The sequence below is a fragment of the Triturus cristatus genome, chromosome 11 (assembly GCF_964204655.1).
Source record: "Triturus cristatus chromosome 11, aTriCri1.1, whole genome shotgun sequence".
Taxonomy (NCBI): domain Eukaryota; kingdom Metazoa; phylum Chordata; class Amphibia; order Caudata; family Salamandridae; genus Triturus; species Triturus cristatus.
The window spans coordinates 1,048,610,282-1,048,628,078 of record NC_140594.1 but is presented as its reverse complement, the minus strand read 5'-3'; the positions used below and the strand labels follow the sequence as shown (position 1 = coordinate 1,048,628,078).

At 41.6% G+C, this 17,797-nt stretch overlaps 1 protein-coding gene across 2 annotated transcripts in view; it reads left to right on the top strand.

Moving 5' to 3' along the window:
- LOC146785927 (uncharacterized) overlaps positions 1 to 17,797 on the top strand; it is a 671,075-nt gene that overhangs the window by 484,221 nt on the left and 169,057 nt on the right. The window contains exons 3-4 of one of the 2 annotated variants that reach the window (XM_085635326.1): positions 6,846 to 6,933; positions 14,753 to 14,898. The exons of the other annotated variant lie outside the window; for it this stretch is intronic. Coding sequence (XP_085491452.1) covers positions 6,846 to 6,933; positions 14,753 to 14,898 — 234 coding nt within the window. The remainder of the gene's footprint in view (positions 1 to 6,845; positions 6,934 to 14,752; positions 14,899 to 17,797) is intronic. 2 annotated transcript variants of the gene reach the window in all.

Sequence of the window (17,797 nt, the reverse complement as noted above, 5' to 3'; positions counted from 1 at the left end):
ATCTAAATTAGAGATGAACACAACAACAGTTGCCTATTATTCAATATACGTTAAAAGTGACTGATATGTGCTGCCCAAGACATTATTATAGCTGTCGGCCTGGATTAGTCTAAAGTGTCCCACTTGAAGGGTGTCATGGTTAGTTGTTGTGTTGGTTCTGTCACTGGCAGTGCTGGCAAGGGCAATGAGTGGTCAAGCTGCAGCGGGCCCTGGCACCTATGTTTTAAATTATTTTTTTGTTACAAATTAAGCACTGCCTTCCTTCCCTGTACAAATTACCTTCACCCCTCTCTGTCCTCATGCTTGTTTTTGTCTCCTACAGAATGTTTCTTTGTAAGGTAAACATTTCTTTTTAGAGATAATATTTAAGTGTGGCTGTGCTTCTGCTGTGGTGCTTTTCTATAGCAAATGCTGTTGAAGGTGCCCCCCCCCCGCATGTGCTGGGTTGGGCAGGAGACTTGGAGCGAGCCTACTATGCCGTGGTTATGCCCTTCCTTCCAAGAGAGGCTTAAATAGTTTCTGGCCATGCTTTCATTGTGTATTGGGAAAATAGGGATAGGCACTAGGGGTTTCTACGCTAACCTGAGTCTCGTGAGAAGAGAACTGGTTACTATGGAAACCACTTTGAAACAGGAGCCGCTACTTCAGCGCGGTACTTTGAGAGTACAAAGCCAAAACATGAAGCATTGCAAGTGCACACAAAACTACCACCATGAAGAAATGAAGCGAGACAAGCAGGAGCTTATCTCCTTACCTAGATCTGGCCTGCAGGCCATGATTTGGGAGGCTATCTGTGCAAAGTGCACAGTTTCAGGATGTGTTAAACCACATTATAGAGGTCCAGGAATTCGATTCTACACCCCAAGCAGTTGAGGAGGGATTTTATTCAAAATATAGCTTGCAAAATACAGAAGACCTTCCTTTCCATGTAATCTTAACAAAAATGTTATCAAAAGAATGGGAGACAAAGACAAGTCTGCTATTCCACTTTTATTGAATAAAGGATATCTATTGCAAAGTTTTGAAGAGGAGTTCAATCCAGTGTCAAACTTAAACTCAATTATTTCGTCTATGGCATCAACCCCCTAATTAGCTTCTGAAAAGTCTCTGCTCACAGATCCTGGTGAGTAAAAGTCAAAAGTGCATTTACTGCTATCAAGGTTGCTATTAGTCCGAGTTTTTATGTGGCTTAGGCACCTCAAACATTATTAGAAGCCTTATAAGCATTATCTTCATGAGGGGCCTGAACCTACCTCAATCCTAGGGAACATGGAGTTGCTAGTAAAGTTCCTTTCAGTTACAACCTTTGACTCATTCTGGTCAACTGCTACTTCTGCAAGGGGTTGCATAGCAGGGAGAAGATTACCTTGGTTTACAGTAAGGGAAGTCAATGTGGGACAGAGATCAAAAATCCATTGACTTCGGTTTTTTGGCCAACATTGTTTGGGCCAGAATTAAAACGACCTAGTACAAAAAAAGGCAGAGGAGAAATAAATGTAGCTGTTCAGGCCAACTCTGGCAAATAATAATTCCTCCAGAAAACAGCAATGCAGGTGTTACAAGAATCCTGTCGACCCTTTTGAGGTCAAGCCTGTGGCAAAGGTGGCTCTGTCGCCTAGCTTCTTTCTCTAAGGCGGAGGTCAACTTGGGGATAGTTTGCAAGTTCTTCAGGAACTGGGATTTGTTCTGAATATTCAGAAATCGAATCTACAACCAGGACAAGCAAGACTGTTTATAGGAGCCAAATTCAACATGGAGAAAGTTTGAGTCTATCTTTTGGAATCAAAAAGCATGAAGTTAAAAGACACTTCACTACAACTCCTATCTCTTCCACAAGCTCCCTTGGGTTCTGCTTGAGAGAGATCAAGGTCTGATGGCAGCAACCACAATGGAAATGCCATTGGCACGTCATCGCCTAAAGCCTCTTCTTATCACTTGCTGACTCATTGGTTATCCATGTCTCAAGATACAAGACATTGATTCCTGTTTGATATTCAATAGCCCAAGATCTACCGTGGTGGCCAGTCCCTGAAAATGTGCAAAATGGATTGTTATTGGTTCCCTAATCTTGACAAGAGATGACAGTCAGTAGGGGTGTGGAGCCACTTTGGAGGGGATGCAAATCCAGGGAAGTTGGACCCAGTCAGACTCTCTGAAGTCTTTTAACGAGAGAGTTGTAGCAATCATAAGAGCTCTTCAAACATCTCCCCCCCCCAGATATAAGGAAAAGTAATAGAGGTACAGACAGACTACCAAGTAGCCCGAGCTACGTCAATAATCAGGGGCGGGGTGTGTAACAAAATTAAAAGCACCAGCAAAGGTACCAAAGAACTTTTGCTTATGGGCTGAAACCCATTGGATTTCCCCAAGCACAGTTTACATCTGCGTAAGGGACAACTTCCATGCAGACAGCCTGAGCAGGAAATATCCTATCCTCTGTGAATTTCCATTTGGAGAAGGAAGCATTTCAGTAGATCATTGCTTACTTTGGCCATCCATGGTTAGATCTGTCTTCATTTCTATCCAGTGTGCTCCTTTCTCCTTTCTGCGTGGAAACATGATACCAGGAGGCATGGAGGAGAGACACAATTTTCAATTTTGTGACCGGCCGGCCTTATGCATGCATTCACTTCCCCTTCTCCCAAGCTGCTTCAGAAGATTTGGGAGTACATTGTAACAGTGATTCTGATCCGCCCTTATTGCAAACGAGAGCATGGTTTCCAACTTTTATGCAACTGTCAATCCATCAATGTATCCCTATTCTTCATATGCGTTCCTCGTGTTATACTTGGTTTGCTCAGAGGCATCTAGAGTTGCTCCACCTCACAGGGTGGATGTTGAGAATCAAGAAAATCTTCCACTCTTAGATTTAATGCTCAGCATTTGAAACATTATGAGCATCGGTGTAAATATAAAGATTTGATCCCTACTTCCTGTAATCAGTTCAAGATCTTAGACTTCCTAAAGGAGGTTTTTCAAAAATGTATATTATACTGGCTATTTCGATTTTAAAGAGTGATTGGAAGCTATTTAAAAAAATGTGTTCCATTTGTAAGACGGTTGCTAAAAAGATTTATGCCAGGGTATGGCTACTGCTCTTCCTCTTTGGAATCTCCCTTTGGTACTAAAGGGTTTACAAAGTCCCTCCTTTGAAGCTTAAGAAGCAGCGACAATTCAGCAAGCAAAAGTAGTAGGTATTGTAGCCTTCACATTGACAAAAAGATTTGGAGAACTAAGGGGCACATGCATCATACTAAATATCGGTCGCAAAGGGGCAGATTCTCAGAATCTGCCCCTTTGCAACCGGTATTTTTGCATTTGGGATGCATAAACCCAAATGCAAATTAGCAATTTAGGTAATCACAAAATTTGTGATTACTTAAATTGCGAATGCATTTAGGGAATCGCAAATTGCGATTCCCTAAATGCAATACATGATGCAATTTCAAATAGCGATTTCGCTATTAGGAATCACAAATTACCATCAATTTAAGCTTGATGGTAATTTGCAAAAACTTTGAAAAAAGCACTAAAGTACATTTTTCAAAGTTCCATGTTACAGACACACATACCCTTGGGGCATGTGTGTGCGTAACAGGTGGTCGAATGGAAATTTCAGGGATACAACAGGGTGTCCTTTTGGCACCCTTGCACCCTTGAAATTAAATGCGCAATTTGTGAGTACCTATTGGGTACTCGCAAATTGCACATGCAATTCCCATTCATTCCTATAGACCTCTAGGCCCATAGGAAGGAATGAGAAACCATTCCTTAAATGCGACTCGCAATTTGCGAGTCGCAATTAAGGAATGTGTAAGAATCGCAATTGTTTTTGCACTTCCTATATGCATAGGGATTTGCGATGCCTAAATAGCGATTTCTTAAAAATCGCTATTTAGGAATCGCAAATCCTAACTATGATGTATGTGGCCCCAAGAGCCTTTGGGGTCTATTAGGATGGCGGGTCAATGGCCGCCACCGGGCCGGCGGTGGCAACCGCCGGACCGGTGGCGGACATTCGCCCACAATCACAACCCTGAAAACTGCCGGTCCCATTAGCATGGCGGTGACGACAGCAGCGGTGAGAATCTCCGCCCGCCACTTTTCCGCCGGTAGCAGTCCGCAAGCATGCCTAGCGGGCGGAACTGGACCGCCACAATGATGCTGGTGCAGGGCCATGCTCCGCCGGCATGATTATGATGCCGGCGGTAGCCAGCCCTTCCGCAGCGGTGGAACCGCCTTGGAAAGGCATGCAGAGAATGTCTCCGGGGGCCCATTGCGGGCCCCCAATGTGTTGGGGGTGTGTGTGGGTGCACTGGGGGGGTCATGTCCCTGTACTAGGTGGCAGGCACTGTGCAGTGCCTGCCACGCAGTGCAGTGACACGCATGACATGCTCCTTTTCACACCGCAGCAGTGCTGCTGGCAGCAGCAACTGCCGCAATGTTAATCGCCAGAATCCGACCGGTAATGCCGTGATCCTTGCGGGTGGTCTTTTCCCGCTACCATGGCAGTCGGAGAGATTTTCCGCCCGCCATCCTAATTTTTTCCCGATAAATTAGTGTTACTTCTAAATTTAAACCGAAAGTGCAATCCCAGTTTGGGTGCTCCCCCTGAATATCGAATCAACAATATTTCTGGCGCAGAATATCGAAGACGGAATATCGAAAATAAAATATAAACAGGAAACTGTGTCTAGATTTTCTATAGGTAACTTCACAAACATGTTGTACCTATGCTGTACATGCATCCACATGTTACACAGATGTTGAGTTAAGAATAGCAAAACTATACTACCCTATATGCAATGACCTTTCGATATTTGTCCATCGTTATTCTGTCCTTGAAATTAGTGTGCCATGATATTGTTAGTGTTGATATTCAGTAGTACAATCTCAGTTTTATTCAACAAATGGAGTTACTCTTCCAGTCTTTGTTTCTGATTTATAGTCTAATTTATTCTTTGATGCTAGATGTAAGAAGAGCCCTACTATTCTACCTAGATAGAAAAAGAAATGTATGAGATTCAGAATACCTTTTCTTGTTGTGTTTGCCAGCTAAAAAGGGGCAGAAGCCCTCAATTGCAACAAAAAGTCAGTCGTCAGGCAATCAGACAAGCTTGTTCATCATTGGTAATCTCCATGCCTGGGAACATCCAAGGTAGAGACACCAGAGGAGGCACAGGGGGTTTCTCTGTTGCAAATTTGCAGGGAAGCAACATGGTCAAATGAGGCAGATTTGTGAAGGATTAATGACTCTATTACTAACTGGTAATCTTCAATTTGCAGATCCATAGTCCTCCCCATCATAGTTCTACATACCCTCCTTCCTACCTTTATTTTCTTTGCCTCAGAGTTAAGATTTTATACCAGCAGGAGTTGGTAGAGAGTAAGGGGGTTGATACGACAAAGAGGAGGAGTGTTCTATAGAAACTGAAGAAATACTCAGTTGCTTATTAAACACTTTGAAATAAAAAATCTTTCGGAGGGTAAGCACCTCATTTTGTAAGGACTGTGACAGGTAGGACTATGGATCAGGTTAATAAAGATTATCAGTAAGTAATAGTTTTAATGCCCATTGTCAGTTTCAAAACTTGTAATCATTTAGGAATTTTGCAATACATAAATACCAATCTCTCTTGTTTCCTTATCTTGGTGAATGGAATTAATTGGTATTTCCCCAGGGGGAAGTTCCATGTTGTTTTCAAGCATACCAGTAATAGCGGCCCCTGTGCTGTATTTTCTTGTCAAACTTAGAATATTGGGCAATATGTGTTGTATCCTACCTTACCATATACCATTAATACAGCATCAATTCAAGCTTCATATCTAGGTATGACTCACAAGAGAGACAAATCCATGATTTGCAGACTTTCCTATCACTTTCATAGAAATACTGTTGTTTTGTGTTCACAAAACTCTTCAGGAGTAGACTTGCAAATCAATGAAAATCATAGAGTTCTAACTGTACACCTGTTTCCCTAACCCGTATGCCGGCTGATTGTCTGCACAAAAGCAATAGGCTGTTTTAGAATTGGAAGAAATATGTATTTCAAAATTTTTGCAAATCTTTTAATTTCCATATAAAAAAAAATTCAATCCGAAATTCCTTATTATATATCCCTAAAAAATAGAGATAGCGTGCACCTATTTACTCTAACCCTTTTTGGAGTAATTTACACATGAAATGAGGATGGAGCACTGCATTGGGAAAGTTCGTTAATAATCAAAAAGTAGTGACATTGTGGGTGTTCTCAACATTCCAAATGGCTGTCCCTCTACTCCCCCAATAGGAATGCCCCTAGGATAGGAATCCTTTTCTTAAACTTGGGATAGCAGAGAATCTGTTATGGTTGAACATATAAAAAAATTAGATTCTGTGAAAAAGGGTTTTGGAAATCCAACCGTAAATAAAACAAATTCTGACCATGGGTTACACCTATTAGCAGAGAGCCTGGTACTTGCAGAGTAAAGATGAGTACATTATGTGAGTCTTTCACCCATCAACCACAAATACACATACTGAAGAAACTGCAAAGGGTGTTTGACAGCAGTAATGCCACTTGTGATATGTTTGGTGTTTGTTTTTGGTACTAAGCCCAAATATGATCTAGTTATCTGCTAATGTGTATCACCCAATGGGAATGATGACTATGTTGTTTGTTAATATTCTTTGAAGGCGGTGTTCAAAATGTTAGTATAACTGACCTTCCATTCGAACACTCTGTGGGAAGGTAAAGACTAATTCAATATGAAGTGAGACAGAAATTAATAAAACAGAAGGAGCTATTTGTTATACTTGTTTTGAAAATCACTGTTGTGTTGTAAACGTTTTTGTGTATTTGTAGGCCATTGGTGTATGCCATGCGGAGGTTCGCATCAACACTACAGGGAAGACCGGCAATGTTATTTCTCAGGACTGCAACATCACCCCAAGTAGGTAACTTATGATGATAATGGCGTGTTTGAACCATGGTAACTAAAGGACCTTCCAATATTGTGTGTAAATAGAGCAAACAGCTGCAGAACGCAACCTGAACCAAAGACATCACCAGTGTCGGACTTGGGCAAAAAAGACCAGGGCTCCAAAATAAAAGTGGACCCCCATTAATGAACCAGCTAAAAATAGTGGCAATCATTTGCAAAGCTACCCATTTTTGGACTTGTAAAGATAAGCTATATAAGTAGTTTGCAAGGTAGGGGAGACTGCATGCATTTGTGTTGGCCGTAGGCAATGTTTGTGGTAGTATCAGAAAAATCAACAGTAAAAACAGGCCCACCAGACCATAAAACTGGCCCACAAACTACAAAAAAATGGGTCCACACACTGATCTAAGAGACCAGCCCATCGGGCACTGTCTGGTCTACCCATACACCAATCCGATTCCGTGAATCACTTACTGTCCCTCGTTCCAAAACAGAGAAAAATGTAGTCTCATATTTAGAGCAAAAAGAAAAAAATATTTTGTTAAATGTGAATCCCCAAGATCCAAGTGCTCACCTGCAAAGATATGAATGAGTGGATGACAAACATCCACCACCAACATGTCTCCTACCTCCGTGGGCTTTGTCATGTTTGTGTTTGAGTACTTATTTTATTGTATGTGTATAGCATGAGATTTATAAAACCTAAACCTATCTGTAAAGCAAGTGACTTCTGTAGAGCTGAGTATAGCAAGGGTTCAAATAAGAGTGAAGCTTACGTTTGGTCGGTCTGGTAATTCTTGATGTAATGTCTCAAGCTTATGGACTGTTGTTAAAAGTAATATCAGCAAAACATTTGCCAACTTTGACATATGGAAGTGAAGCATTGTGTGGAAAAGACTCAGTCAAAATTAACAATGCAGTCCCGAAAATTTATAAAGCCCTCTTCTTAACTCCACATAATGCATCACCCACCCAGATACGAATGGAATTTGGGATGACTAATCAGGCACTTGTGCGAAAACGCCAATTTATTAAAGTGTGGAAAAGGATAAAAATGGATACTGTAAATCAATTGTCGAAATTATTGTGGCAGGAAATAAACTTAAACTGAAAAGCCCAGGCGTGTAAATATCTATTTACAGCATCAGAGGAATATTCAGTAAAGTCGTTCTGGGAAATGCCGATTACCTCTAACTCTTTTTAAAAAGTTATTAATAGTACAACAAAGCATTTATCACTACTCTTGGATAAAGATACCTTCTCAAACATGCATGGCCCCTAATGAATGGCTATACCAAGGTAAAAGTTCAACCGTACCTCGAAATTCCTTGGTCTGTGAAGTTCAAGCAAATATTCATAAAAGCTCGCTTTGGAGTATTTCCGGGCACATGTCATCTAATGCCATGGTTAAGTACAGAGGGACCAATGACCATAAAACTGGTCCACAAACTACTAAAAAATGGGCCCACACACTGATCTATGAGACCAGCCCATTTGGCACTGTCTGGGCTCCTCATACACCAATCCGATTCCGGGTATCACTCACCGTCCCTCGTTCCAAAACAGAGAAAAAAGTAGTCTCATATTTGAAGCAAAATGATTGTTAACTGTGAATCCTCAAGGTGCACGTGCTCACCTGCGAAGATAGGAATGAATGGATGACAAACATCCACCACCAACATGTCTCCTACCTCCATGGGCTTTGTCATGTATGTGTTTGAGTACTTATTCTAATATGTGTATAGCATGAGATTTATAAAACCTAAACCTAGCTGTAAAGCAACTAACTTCTGTAGAGCAGAGTATAGCAAGGGTTCAAGTAAGAGTGAAACTCACATTTGGTCGTCTGGTGATTCTTGATGTAAAGTCTCAAGCTTGTGGGCTTTTAACCTGTTTATTTATGGGTGAGATGTAGATTTTAGATTTTTCCCAAGTTGCATAGCCTCAGAGGGTGTAGCTTTGGGTGTGATTTTAAAAAAAGGGATACATATGCTTATTGTGTAGCTAATCTCAGAATTAAAAAAGTGACAAAACGTTTTGACCACTCATGGCAGCTGATGAGACTGGTGTGGTTTGGCAATGTCCACAGATGGCTCTTGTTGGAAGCTCTAGGGCTGCAGACAGGAACCTGCAGTCCTGGGAATCTGCCTGGGCACCTATCCGAAAGCAAACCATTTTGCCCGACATGCCCAAAACACACCAAAGGAGATCACCAGCTGGCCTGTTCCCAAACAGTAGTGTTTCTCAGATACCTCTACACCATGCTTACTCATTCCTAATGTCTGCATTGGCCCTGGATGTCCTCCACAGCACTTCCTGATGATCAAGGGAGGATGCATCTTTAGACTTTCCATTTCCATTGCCAAGATGTCCTTCCCATGGAAATGTAAACGGTTTTGTCACAAATGTGTAAGCTCAGGAAATAGGACAAAATTGTAGCACTATTCACAGTCCAAGGTTGTCTCTTATGCTAACTATGCATGCATGGTAAAAACATGTACCTCAGTAGAGATATATTTTCAATTCCTTTTGAAACTGAAAGAGTTTGTCAGATATATACTGAGATGAAATTCCAGATTTTAGGTGCCTAACAGGAACAGGCATGTAATCTAGTCTCCACCATCTTAGTTTTTTGTCTTGAGGCTGGTGATGATGCAGCAACAGGGGTTATGTAGACCAGCAATACCTTGATCTTGCTCACAAGGTGCAATGATGTGTTAGAGTTCAGAGCACTGAAAAGGATGCAGTAGTCCATGAGCGTGCTTGTGAACCAGTTTTATTTTCATGTCAGTTAGCCAGTTTGGGATGCTGGCCAGCAAGCAAACTTTTTCCTTCTTCGAAGTGTGTAAGGGATAATGGTTCAATGGTTGGTATGATGGGTTCTAGCAGGAATTCCTTGAAGCACCGGCAGCTAGTTTTATGCTGGCTTTGTCTTCTTTGTGATGTTTGTCTTGAAGTTAAGGATTTAGAAATGTAAAGGTCTAACCAGACTCCACCATGGTAATACGTAGAGGTTCAGACTGTTAATGGTAGCCTTTATATTGTTTTTCAGTACAAGTACATTCTTGACAGTCATGTCCGCTTGTGAAAGAAAGAACAAGTGTGTTGAACACTTATAGAGTTCAGTGCAGCCTCAACAGATTTACCGAATTCTAGTAGAAAGGACATTAAATCGTAGCCTTGAGTTGATGCTGCAAATAGCCACATCTTTAACAATTTCCAAAACTTCAGGTGAATTTTCTGTTGTCTAAGGGTCAATGGTAGAGTAGGTAAAAGAGCCGGAAAACTAGTGAATATTGTGAGATGCCATGCATAACATTGTTGTAAAAAGACTAGTCCATTACCATAGAAGATTTCATGACATGTAGTCAGGTACTTGAATGCACTTCAAGGTGACCCTTTAATGAATGGGGTGCCAATGCAGGTTGACAGGTCATTGAGCAAAAGGTTCAAATGTTTCAGGCTCACGAAGAGTCTGGTTGCAACATTTTGCCCAAATAGCAGACGTGACATCATATGTTTGGGATGATCCAAATACACCAAGTTACTCTTGGCCAACTGTGATATTAAAATGGCCTGGGCGACAACATTCCAGCAATCCAAAGGCTGTAAAGGGAGAATATTTCTATGGGCTTCGAACCATGAAAATGAAGTGTAACAAACGTTCTGGATGCGAGACTTAAAATAAGGTTTTGAGAAAGTTCACTCCTGTGAGTGATTTTTCTATAAATGGTAGCCACATATAAAATAAATTCTCTACTCACAGAGCACTTAAGCCACACAATGTTTATTGCAAATAATAGAGCTTCACAAAATCACAGGGTTTACATCCGCAGAATCCCTTTTTCCGAAGTGTTTCCAAATTCCAAAATGAAGTTACTGGCCCCTACCAAATCGCGGTTTGGATGGGTGTGTAAGGCGCCAGTTGGTATGCTATGTATCAATGGTTTATGACTGTAGTTCCTTTAAGGAACGTGGACTACTCTAAAAAAAAGTTTTAGAATGACTTCGCTTGAAGGCCATCATACATACTATTGCAGCTAATCACAGGGTTTCGCAAGTTTTGACCTGCCTAATGACTATTAACCCCTTTGCTGCCAGGCCTCCCCCCCCATGCCATGCCCTTTTTTTTTTTAGCAATTTGGGGTAGTTTGCGCTTAGGCCACCATTTTCTTTTGTTCCCATAAGGTATCCATGCCAAATTTACGTCCTTTTTTCCCAACATCCTGAGGATTCAAAGGTACCCTGGGTTTGTGGATTCCCCTGGAGGGCATGAGAAATTTGGCAAAATACAGCTACATTCATTTTTTGGGGGGGAAACATGGGAAAAAAGTGCTGCAGAAGACAGCACCTGTTTTTTTTCCTGCAAATGGTACCAACGTAGGGTTCGTGGTGCTGAATTTATCATGGTTTCAGCTTTCAGGAACAGGCAGAATTTTTGTCAGAAAACCAACATTTTCTACAGTTGTGGCATTTTACTGGGACATAGTCTATTTTTCCTATTTTTTATGCTTTCAACATGCTTCCAGTTAGTGGTAGAAATGTGTGTGAAACTAATAATGGATCCCGGACAGCTATACATTTATGAAAAGAAGATAATATTCTAAATTCCGCAAGGGGTTATTTGTGTAGGTCCTTTAAGGTTTTCCGATAGAAAGTAACAGTATAAGAAAAATATTGAAATTGAGTTGAAAAAACACAGCTATTTGTGCCTACATTTTCACTTGTAACGTCTTCTAACTTTGCTAGAGTTTTTAAGCAATATAACGTTACGTCCGTGGGATGCTTCTGATTGCGGGAATCTTTTGGGCTTGTAGGTTCACTAAAAATCTGAGATCCCCAGAGCCAATAACTGAGCTGCAACTTGCAATGTTTTTTCATTGTGTATCAAGTGGACAATCAATCAGTAAATCAATCAGGATAGTTGTAAGCGCGCTACTCACCCGAGAGGGTGTCAAGGCGCTGGGGGGTGGGGGGGGGGTGGGGGGAGGGGTAATTCAGCAGTTCCACTCATCCGAAAAGCCAGGTCTTGAGGGCCTTCCTGAAGGTATCCATGGAGTGGGCGCGTCTGTGGTCGATCAGGATCTTGTACCTGGTCTTGGCTGTGATGCAGGAGAAGGCTCTTCCCCCTGCTTTGGCTCTGTGGATGGGTGGGGTCATGGCGAGGAAGAGGTTGGCGGATCCGAGGTCTCTTTTAGGTAAGTGGAGGGTGATTCTGTCATTGAGGTACAGCAATGCATTTGGTAAAATATAAACAGTGAAAAATAGGTATCAAGGAAACCTATGTTTTTCCTGATTGGGAGCACAATATGGAGTTCAGAATCAGTGGTTATTTGCACATCTCTGAATTTGTGGGTAGCCATACTAGCATGTGAATTAACGGTCATTTTTCAAAATGTCTTTTTTTTCACACATTGTCTTACATTTGGAAGGCAGAAATGCAAAAAAAGACAACTCGTAATAGCACTGGATCTACTACTCTGTGTTCCCCTAAGTCTACCAATAAAAACAGTACCTCACTTGTGTGGGTAGGCTTAGTGCCTGCAACAGGAAATGAGTCAAACGCAACATGGATGCCACAAATTGTCCACTGAAAACTGACCCTTTTTTTGCAATGTGCCTAGCTGTAGATTTTGAGCCGTAGCTCAGCCTGCATCTGGAGAAACCTAGCAAACCTGTACATGTTTGACGACACCTAGCGGAATCCAGGATTGGTTGACTTGAGTGGCTCTCACCGGGTTCTGTTACCCAGAATCCCTTGAAAACCTCAAACTTTGTAAAAAAATTAAAAGAATTTCCTCACATTTCTGTGATGGAAAGTTCTGGAGTCTGCGGAGAGCCACAAACTTCCACCCACCCAGCATTTCCCCAAGAATTCCGATAAAAATGGTACCTCACTTGTGTGGGTAGGCCTAGTGCCCATGATGACAGGAAACAGCCCATAACGCAACGTGGACACATCAAATTTTTCCACAGAAAACTGATACTTTTTTTGCAATGTGCCTAGCTGTGGATTATGAGCCATAGCTCAGCTGGTACCTAGGGAAACCTAGCAAACCTGTACATGTTTGAAAGCTAGTCACCCAGGGGAATCTAGGATGCTCTTCCGAGTGGAACGTATATTTTTGGGCCATCGGATAAAGAATTTGCCATATGTCAGTCAGGCCCAGGACAGTCAGGAACTCTGCTAGTGGGTTGTGGGGAGGGTCACCCACTCTGTTGAGCTATTGGTCCTGTTGGTATCATATAGTTGTATTAAAATCATCCTCTATCAATAATTTACCCTCTGGCATTTGGAGAAGCAGGGTACTCAGGTCTGGGAGTGTGAGGTCATTCAGGCGGGGTGGGATATAAACCAAACATATGTTGTGAATAGTCCGCTCCCAGATCGAGCCACGTATCTACCATGGACATCAGGCCAGATCTGTTGAACTATCATTGGGAGTGACCCATCAAAATGCCCACACCCCTGGAGCTTGTGCTATACCCTGCATGGGCAACCAATTTGTAACCCTAACAGTCTAGGGCACGTTAGATAATTCCTTATAAATGGGTCTCCTGGAGGAGGACAACATCGGGTGTGTGAGTGTTTGATTTTGTTCCCCAGGCCGATCACATTCCAGGATAGTAGTTTTAGTATTGCTGCATCAGGACAGTTGCCCATGGGTATGTAAAGATATGGGGGTCTAGTGGCCCATTGAAGTGGACGGTTAGTCTGGATAGACATGCGAGGAAATAATGTGTATGCATGCAAAACTCTGAAGAGTAAGAAATGCACATGACATTCAAGGTTCTGCACCAAAAGCAAACATTAAGAAACAAAGCAACAAACATCCCTTAAACAAGCCCTCCCTACTTGCTTCTCTGCAGAGCAGACTCAAAACCGCCCACCCCCCCAAACACAGCAAAGTGCCTGTCACCCCAAATTGAACACTGAAACAGCAGGGGAGCATAGTCACCACTAGCAATCCCCCCACCCATCTCCCTTCTTGAAAAGGTCTTACATGTTACCTAATACCATCAGTGTAAGGTTACCTGGAGTCAGCAAACAACCTTGGCTGCCAGTGAATTCAACCCCAATTTGAGGGGGGCACAATCATAGTGTGTAATGCCAGAGCCAACATCGTTGAAGGAAATCTCAGGTTCACTCAGTGTCGTGTCAGTCTCTGTTGGGGTCTTGTTGGGTTGGTACATCTGAGTTCCATTGCTGCTGCGAATTTGGAGATTTTTGCATTTCTGCTCTGTTGCCGCTCCACTCCAGGGGGTCACTACCACGTCTGGTGCAGCGAGTTTGGTCTCGCCGGCACGTTTCACCAACCTCTCGCTAGCCTTCCAGACACTATGTTACCAGTATATTTGTACATCTGGCCCTTAGTGCCTCAGGCACAAAAAACCGTGGTGCCTGATTAGTGGATTTGTAACATAGAGTCACATAATGACTAAGAGCCTCATTTACAGTTTTGATGGGAATAAAGATCCTCCAATTCCAGAAGGAAACTGTAAATATGTAGAAGAATCTACCAACTTAATTTCTTCCAAAAGTCTATCTCTATGGTGGAGGACATTCACCTGGTTGATTTCACTCCATATTTAGATTTTCCTCACAAAATTGGAGATTTGTCAGTTCCCCCTAAACTATAAACAAGGCCCTTAGTCGCCACATTAAACTGTCCAAAACACTGACTACACAAGAAAACACTGCATAAGTGGATGGGCTGACAATTAATGGAGCAGTAGATTTGATTGCTGAAACTGCATTTGTGTTTTGGTTAAATTCTAGCGTTACCATTGCATTTTTAACAAGATATCCTCTATTTTTTACCTCCAGAAATGTGCGCAGGATGTCCATTTCCCATATGGAGTGATGATGTTAACCTGCAACCCGTCGCAAGACATGCCATTCAAAAATTCAATCATGAAGCCAACGACAGACACTACTACAAGCTGGAAAGCATAAGTAAAGCTACTAGACAGGTGGGTTTTTGGTATGTTTTCTTCTTCTTTTTGATTACTTGCATCAATTCAGTAATATTTTGTGATTAAAGGCCTGATTTGTATTTTGGCAGACTGGTTACTATATCCCGAAGGTGACAGATATACATGCGCCTAAATATGAAATGTATAATGTGGCAGACAGGATATCTGTCACTGTTGTGATGGAGAAGCCTGTTTGTCAACATGTAAATGAGATCCTATGTTCTCAGTTACGGAGAGCAACGTCAGGTATGTTTATGTGGAGTTATAAAAATTGTAGCATGAATAGATCACTGCATGGAGAACTCACTAGAAGACCGGAAATTATAGATAAGGCTCTCCTCTCCAGACTCCCCAGCATCGCATTTTTCTCAGGTTCTAAAAGATAGATTATGCCTGCATGTCAGACCTAACGAGTAGCCTAACATATTCTATTTTTTACTTTGATCAGAGGTATACAAATTAAAGGTTTCTTCCCCTGTGGTCGATGCATGCCTGTAAAAATAGTCATAAGGTTCTATCATATTATATACCAGGCCTTGAGAACCCTAAGAGCTTTGGGAAGTTTATGAATTGTAACACCAGCCACACGGTGTACTGTTTGGTATGCCCGTGTGGACTCGGGTATATTGGCAGCACCATACATCCGACAAAAGTGCGGATTCTCAAACATCTCAGGGCCATCGCCACTAAGGATGTTACATACCCGGTGGCGAGACACTTTGAAAGTCATCATGAAAGCAACAGGGATCTCTTTGAAATTCTTCTGCATGGATCATGTATCTAAGGATGTTAGAGGTGGAGACAGACAGTTAATGCTCTGTAAACTTGAGTTGAGGTACATTATCGATACACAAACGAAGATGCCTTGGGGTCTTAACAGTGGGGAAGAGCTGGCGCTACATTTATAAGAGAGTTGGATGAAACTTAGAAATGCATACAATTCAGAGATACATTAAGGGGATCATTGTTTTCTGTTTTTTGTCGTTTTTTTCATTGTAATACGGAAGCATCAATATTTAATAGTTTGCATTTATTTGTATTTTTCTTGTACACGTAATGCTAGTTATACCCATCATGAGCTAATTCATTAAATTAACCTGCAAATTGTACGATATGTGGCGCCATCATCTTTCGATGTCACTAGCATATTGGGCTTTAATATGTATTAGATGCATTTAATGTGTTACATTGTACATTAGAATATGGCCAAAATTGTAGCAGGAAGGACATTTGTCCTATGTTTTTGTTGATGCAATGAATTGACCAATGATTTGTGTATTTAAAGATGTCGTCTCTGGCGGGCCGCTGCTATTGACAAAGGTGGTTGCCGAAATGCGTCTGCGTGTGTCTACACCCTAATAAAATCTGGCTGTACTGCTCCCATGAGTGCTGGTATTATTACCCTGAAGCTAAAATGTTTTGCGCGTTTTTACCTTGTATTTTGCATTTCGTAGCTAATTCCTGCAGTTTGAAATGATGTATTTATAGGTGAACATAAAATTCTTCATCAATGTTCATCCCCTTCGGATTTTCTGTGCGAAGTCTGATTATGTATTTATACTCTAGTTGCCTGAGTCTCCTTTTTCTGTCGCCCATTCTTTCATTGATTTCCACGTGTTTATACCAAAGAAATTCATTTTTCGCCAATCTCCATTTTGGCACATGAGTAGATGTTTGGCAGTTGCATAGGTTTGCTCTTTGTTTTTTACTACCTGGATGTGTTCCAAAATCCGTTTTTTAAGCATGCAGGTGGTACTGCCTATATACATAAGGCCGCAATTGCATTGGATGGCATAAACTACATATTGCGTTGTGCATGTTATTCTTTGGTTGATATGGATGATTCTTCCTTCAGGATCTCTTATGTCTTTTTTATTGGTTCCAATCTTGCACGCTTTGCAGTTGTTACACTTTATAAAGCCAGTTTGTTATTGTGTCTTTTGGTTTTGATTGGAAGTGACTCTGTACTAATGTGTCTTTGAATGAAGATGCCTTTCTATAGGTGATTTGTGGTCTTTCACCGATGATTTTAGCAATGTCATGGTCTTGTGATAATAGTGGCCAGTACTTTTGAATACTTTGTCTGATTTTATGTGCTTCTTAATATGAGCCTTGGGGCTGTTTGCTTGTCACATTGATTTTGATTTCTCTTTCTCTTCTCAGATTTTTTGCTCAGAATTTCTGTTTGTGTAGTCTTTTCAATTTTGTTCATGCTTTTATTGAGATCTCTTTCCTTGTACCCTCTCTTTTTGAGTCTACCCACACTTTTGATGATGTCTTTTTCTGTTTCTTCATCTTTGGAGCAATTACGTTGCATCCTGATGAATTCCCCGAATGGGATTCTTTTCAATAGCTGTTTGGGGTGGAAGCTATCTGCATGGAGGATGCTGTTTGTTGAGGTTTTCTTTCTGTAGAGGGTGGTCTGTATTTGTCTATTCTCAATGTAGACTGCAGTGTCCAGAAAGTCTACTTTGTGACGGCTAACAGAGCATGTAAAGGAGAGTCCAATGTTGTTGTCATTTAGAGATTTAAAATATTCCATGAACTTCTCCTTGTTTCCGTTCCAAGTTAGGAACAGGTCGTCTATTTAGTGTGTCCTTAATATGATCTTCTCCAGGGCCTTGTTGTTGTTGTAGCCCCAGGCTATTTCCTTCTCCCACCACCCCATAGTAAGATTTGCATAATTTGGGGAGAAGGAAATGCCCATGCTGTTACCACTTTGACAGCCTTCCATCAAACCTTTACAATGTTTCTATTTTTCAGAAAAAAATGTTAGTTTTTTCAGACAAAAACTCCCAAAGTGGACCGCTGGTGGTAGCCGTCGACAAGCCAATGGGGACTGAAAACTTAAGGTCCTCCCATCTGTTAAAGAGGTGGGTGGACCGTGGGTTTGGCC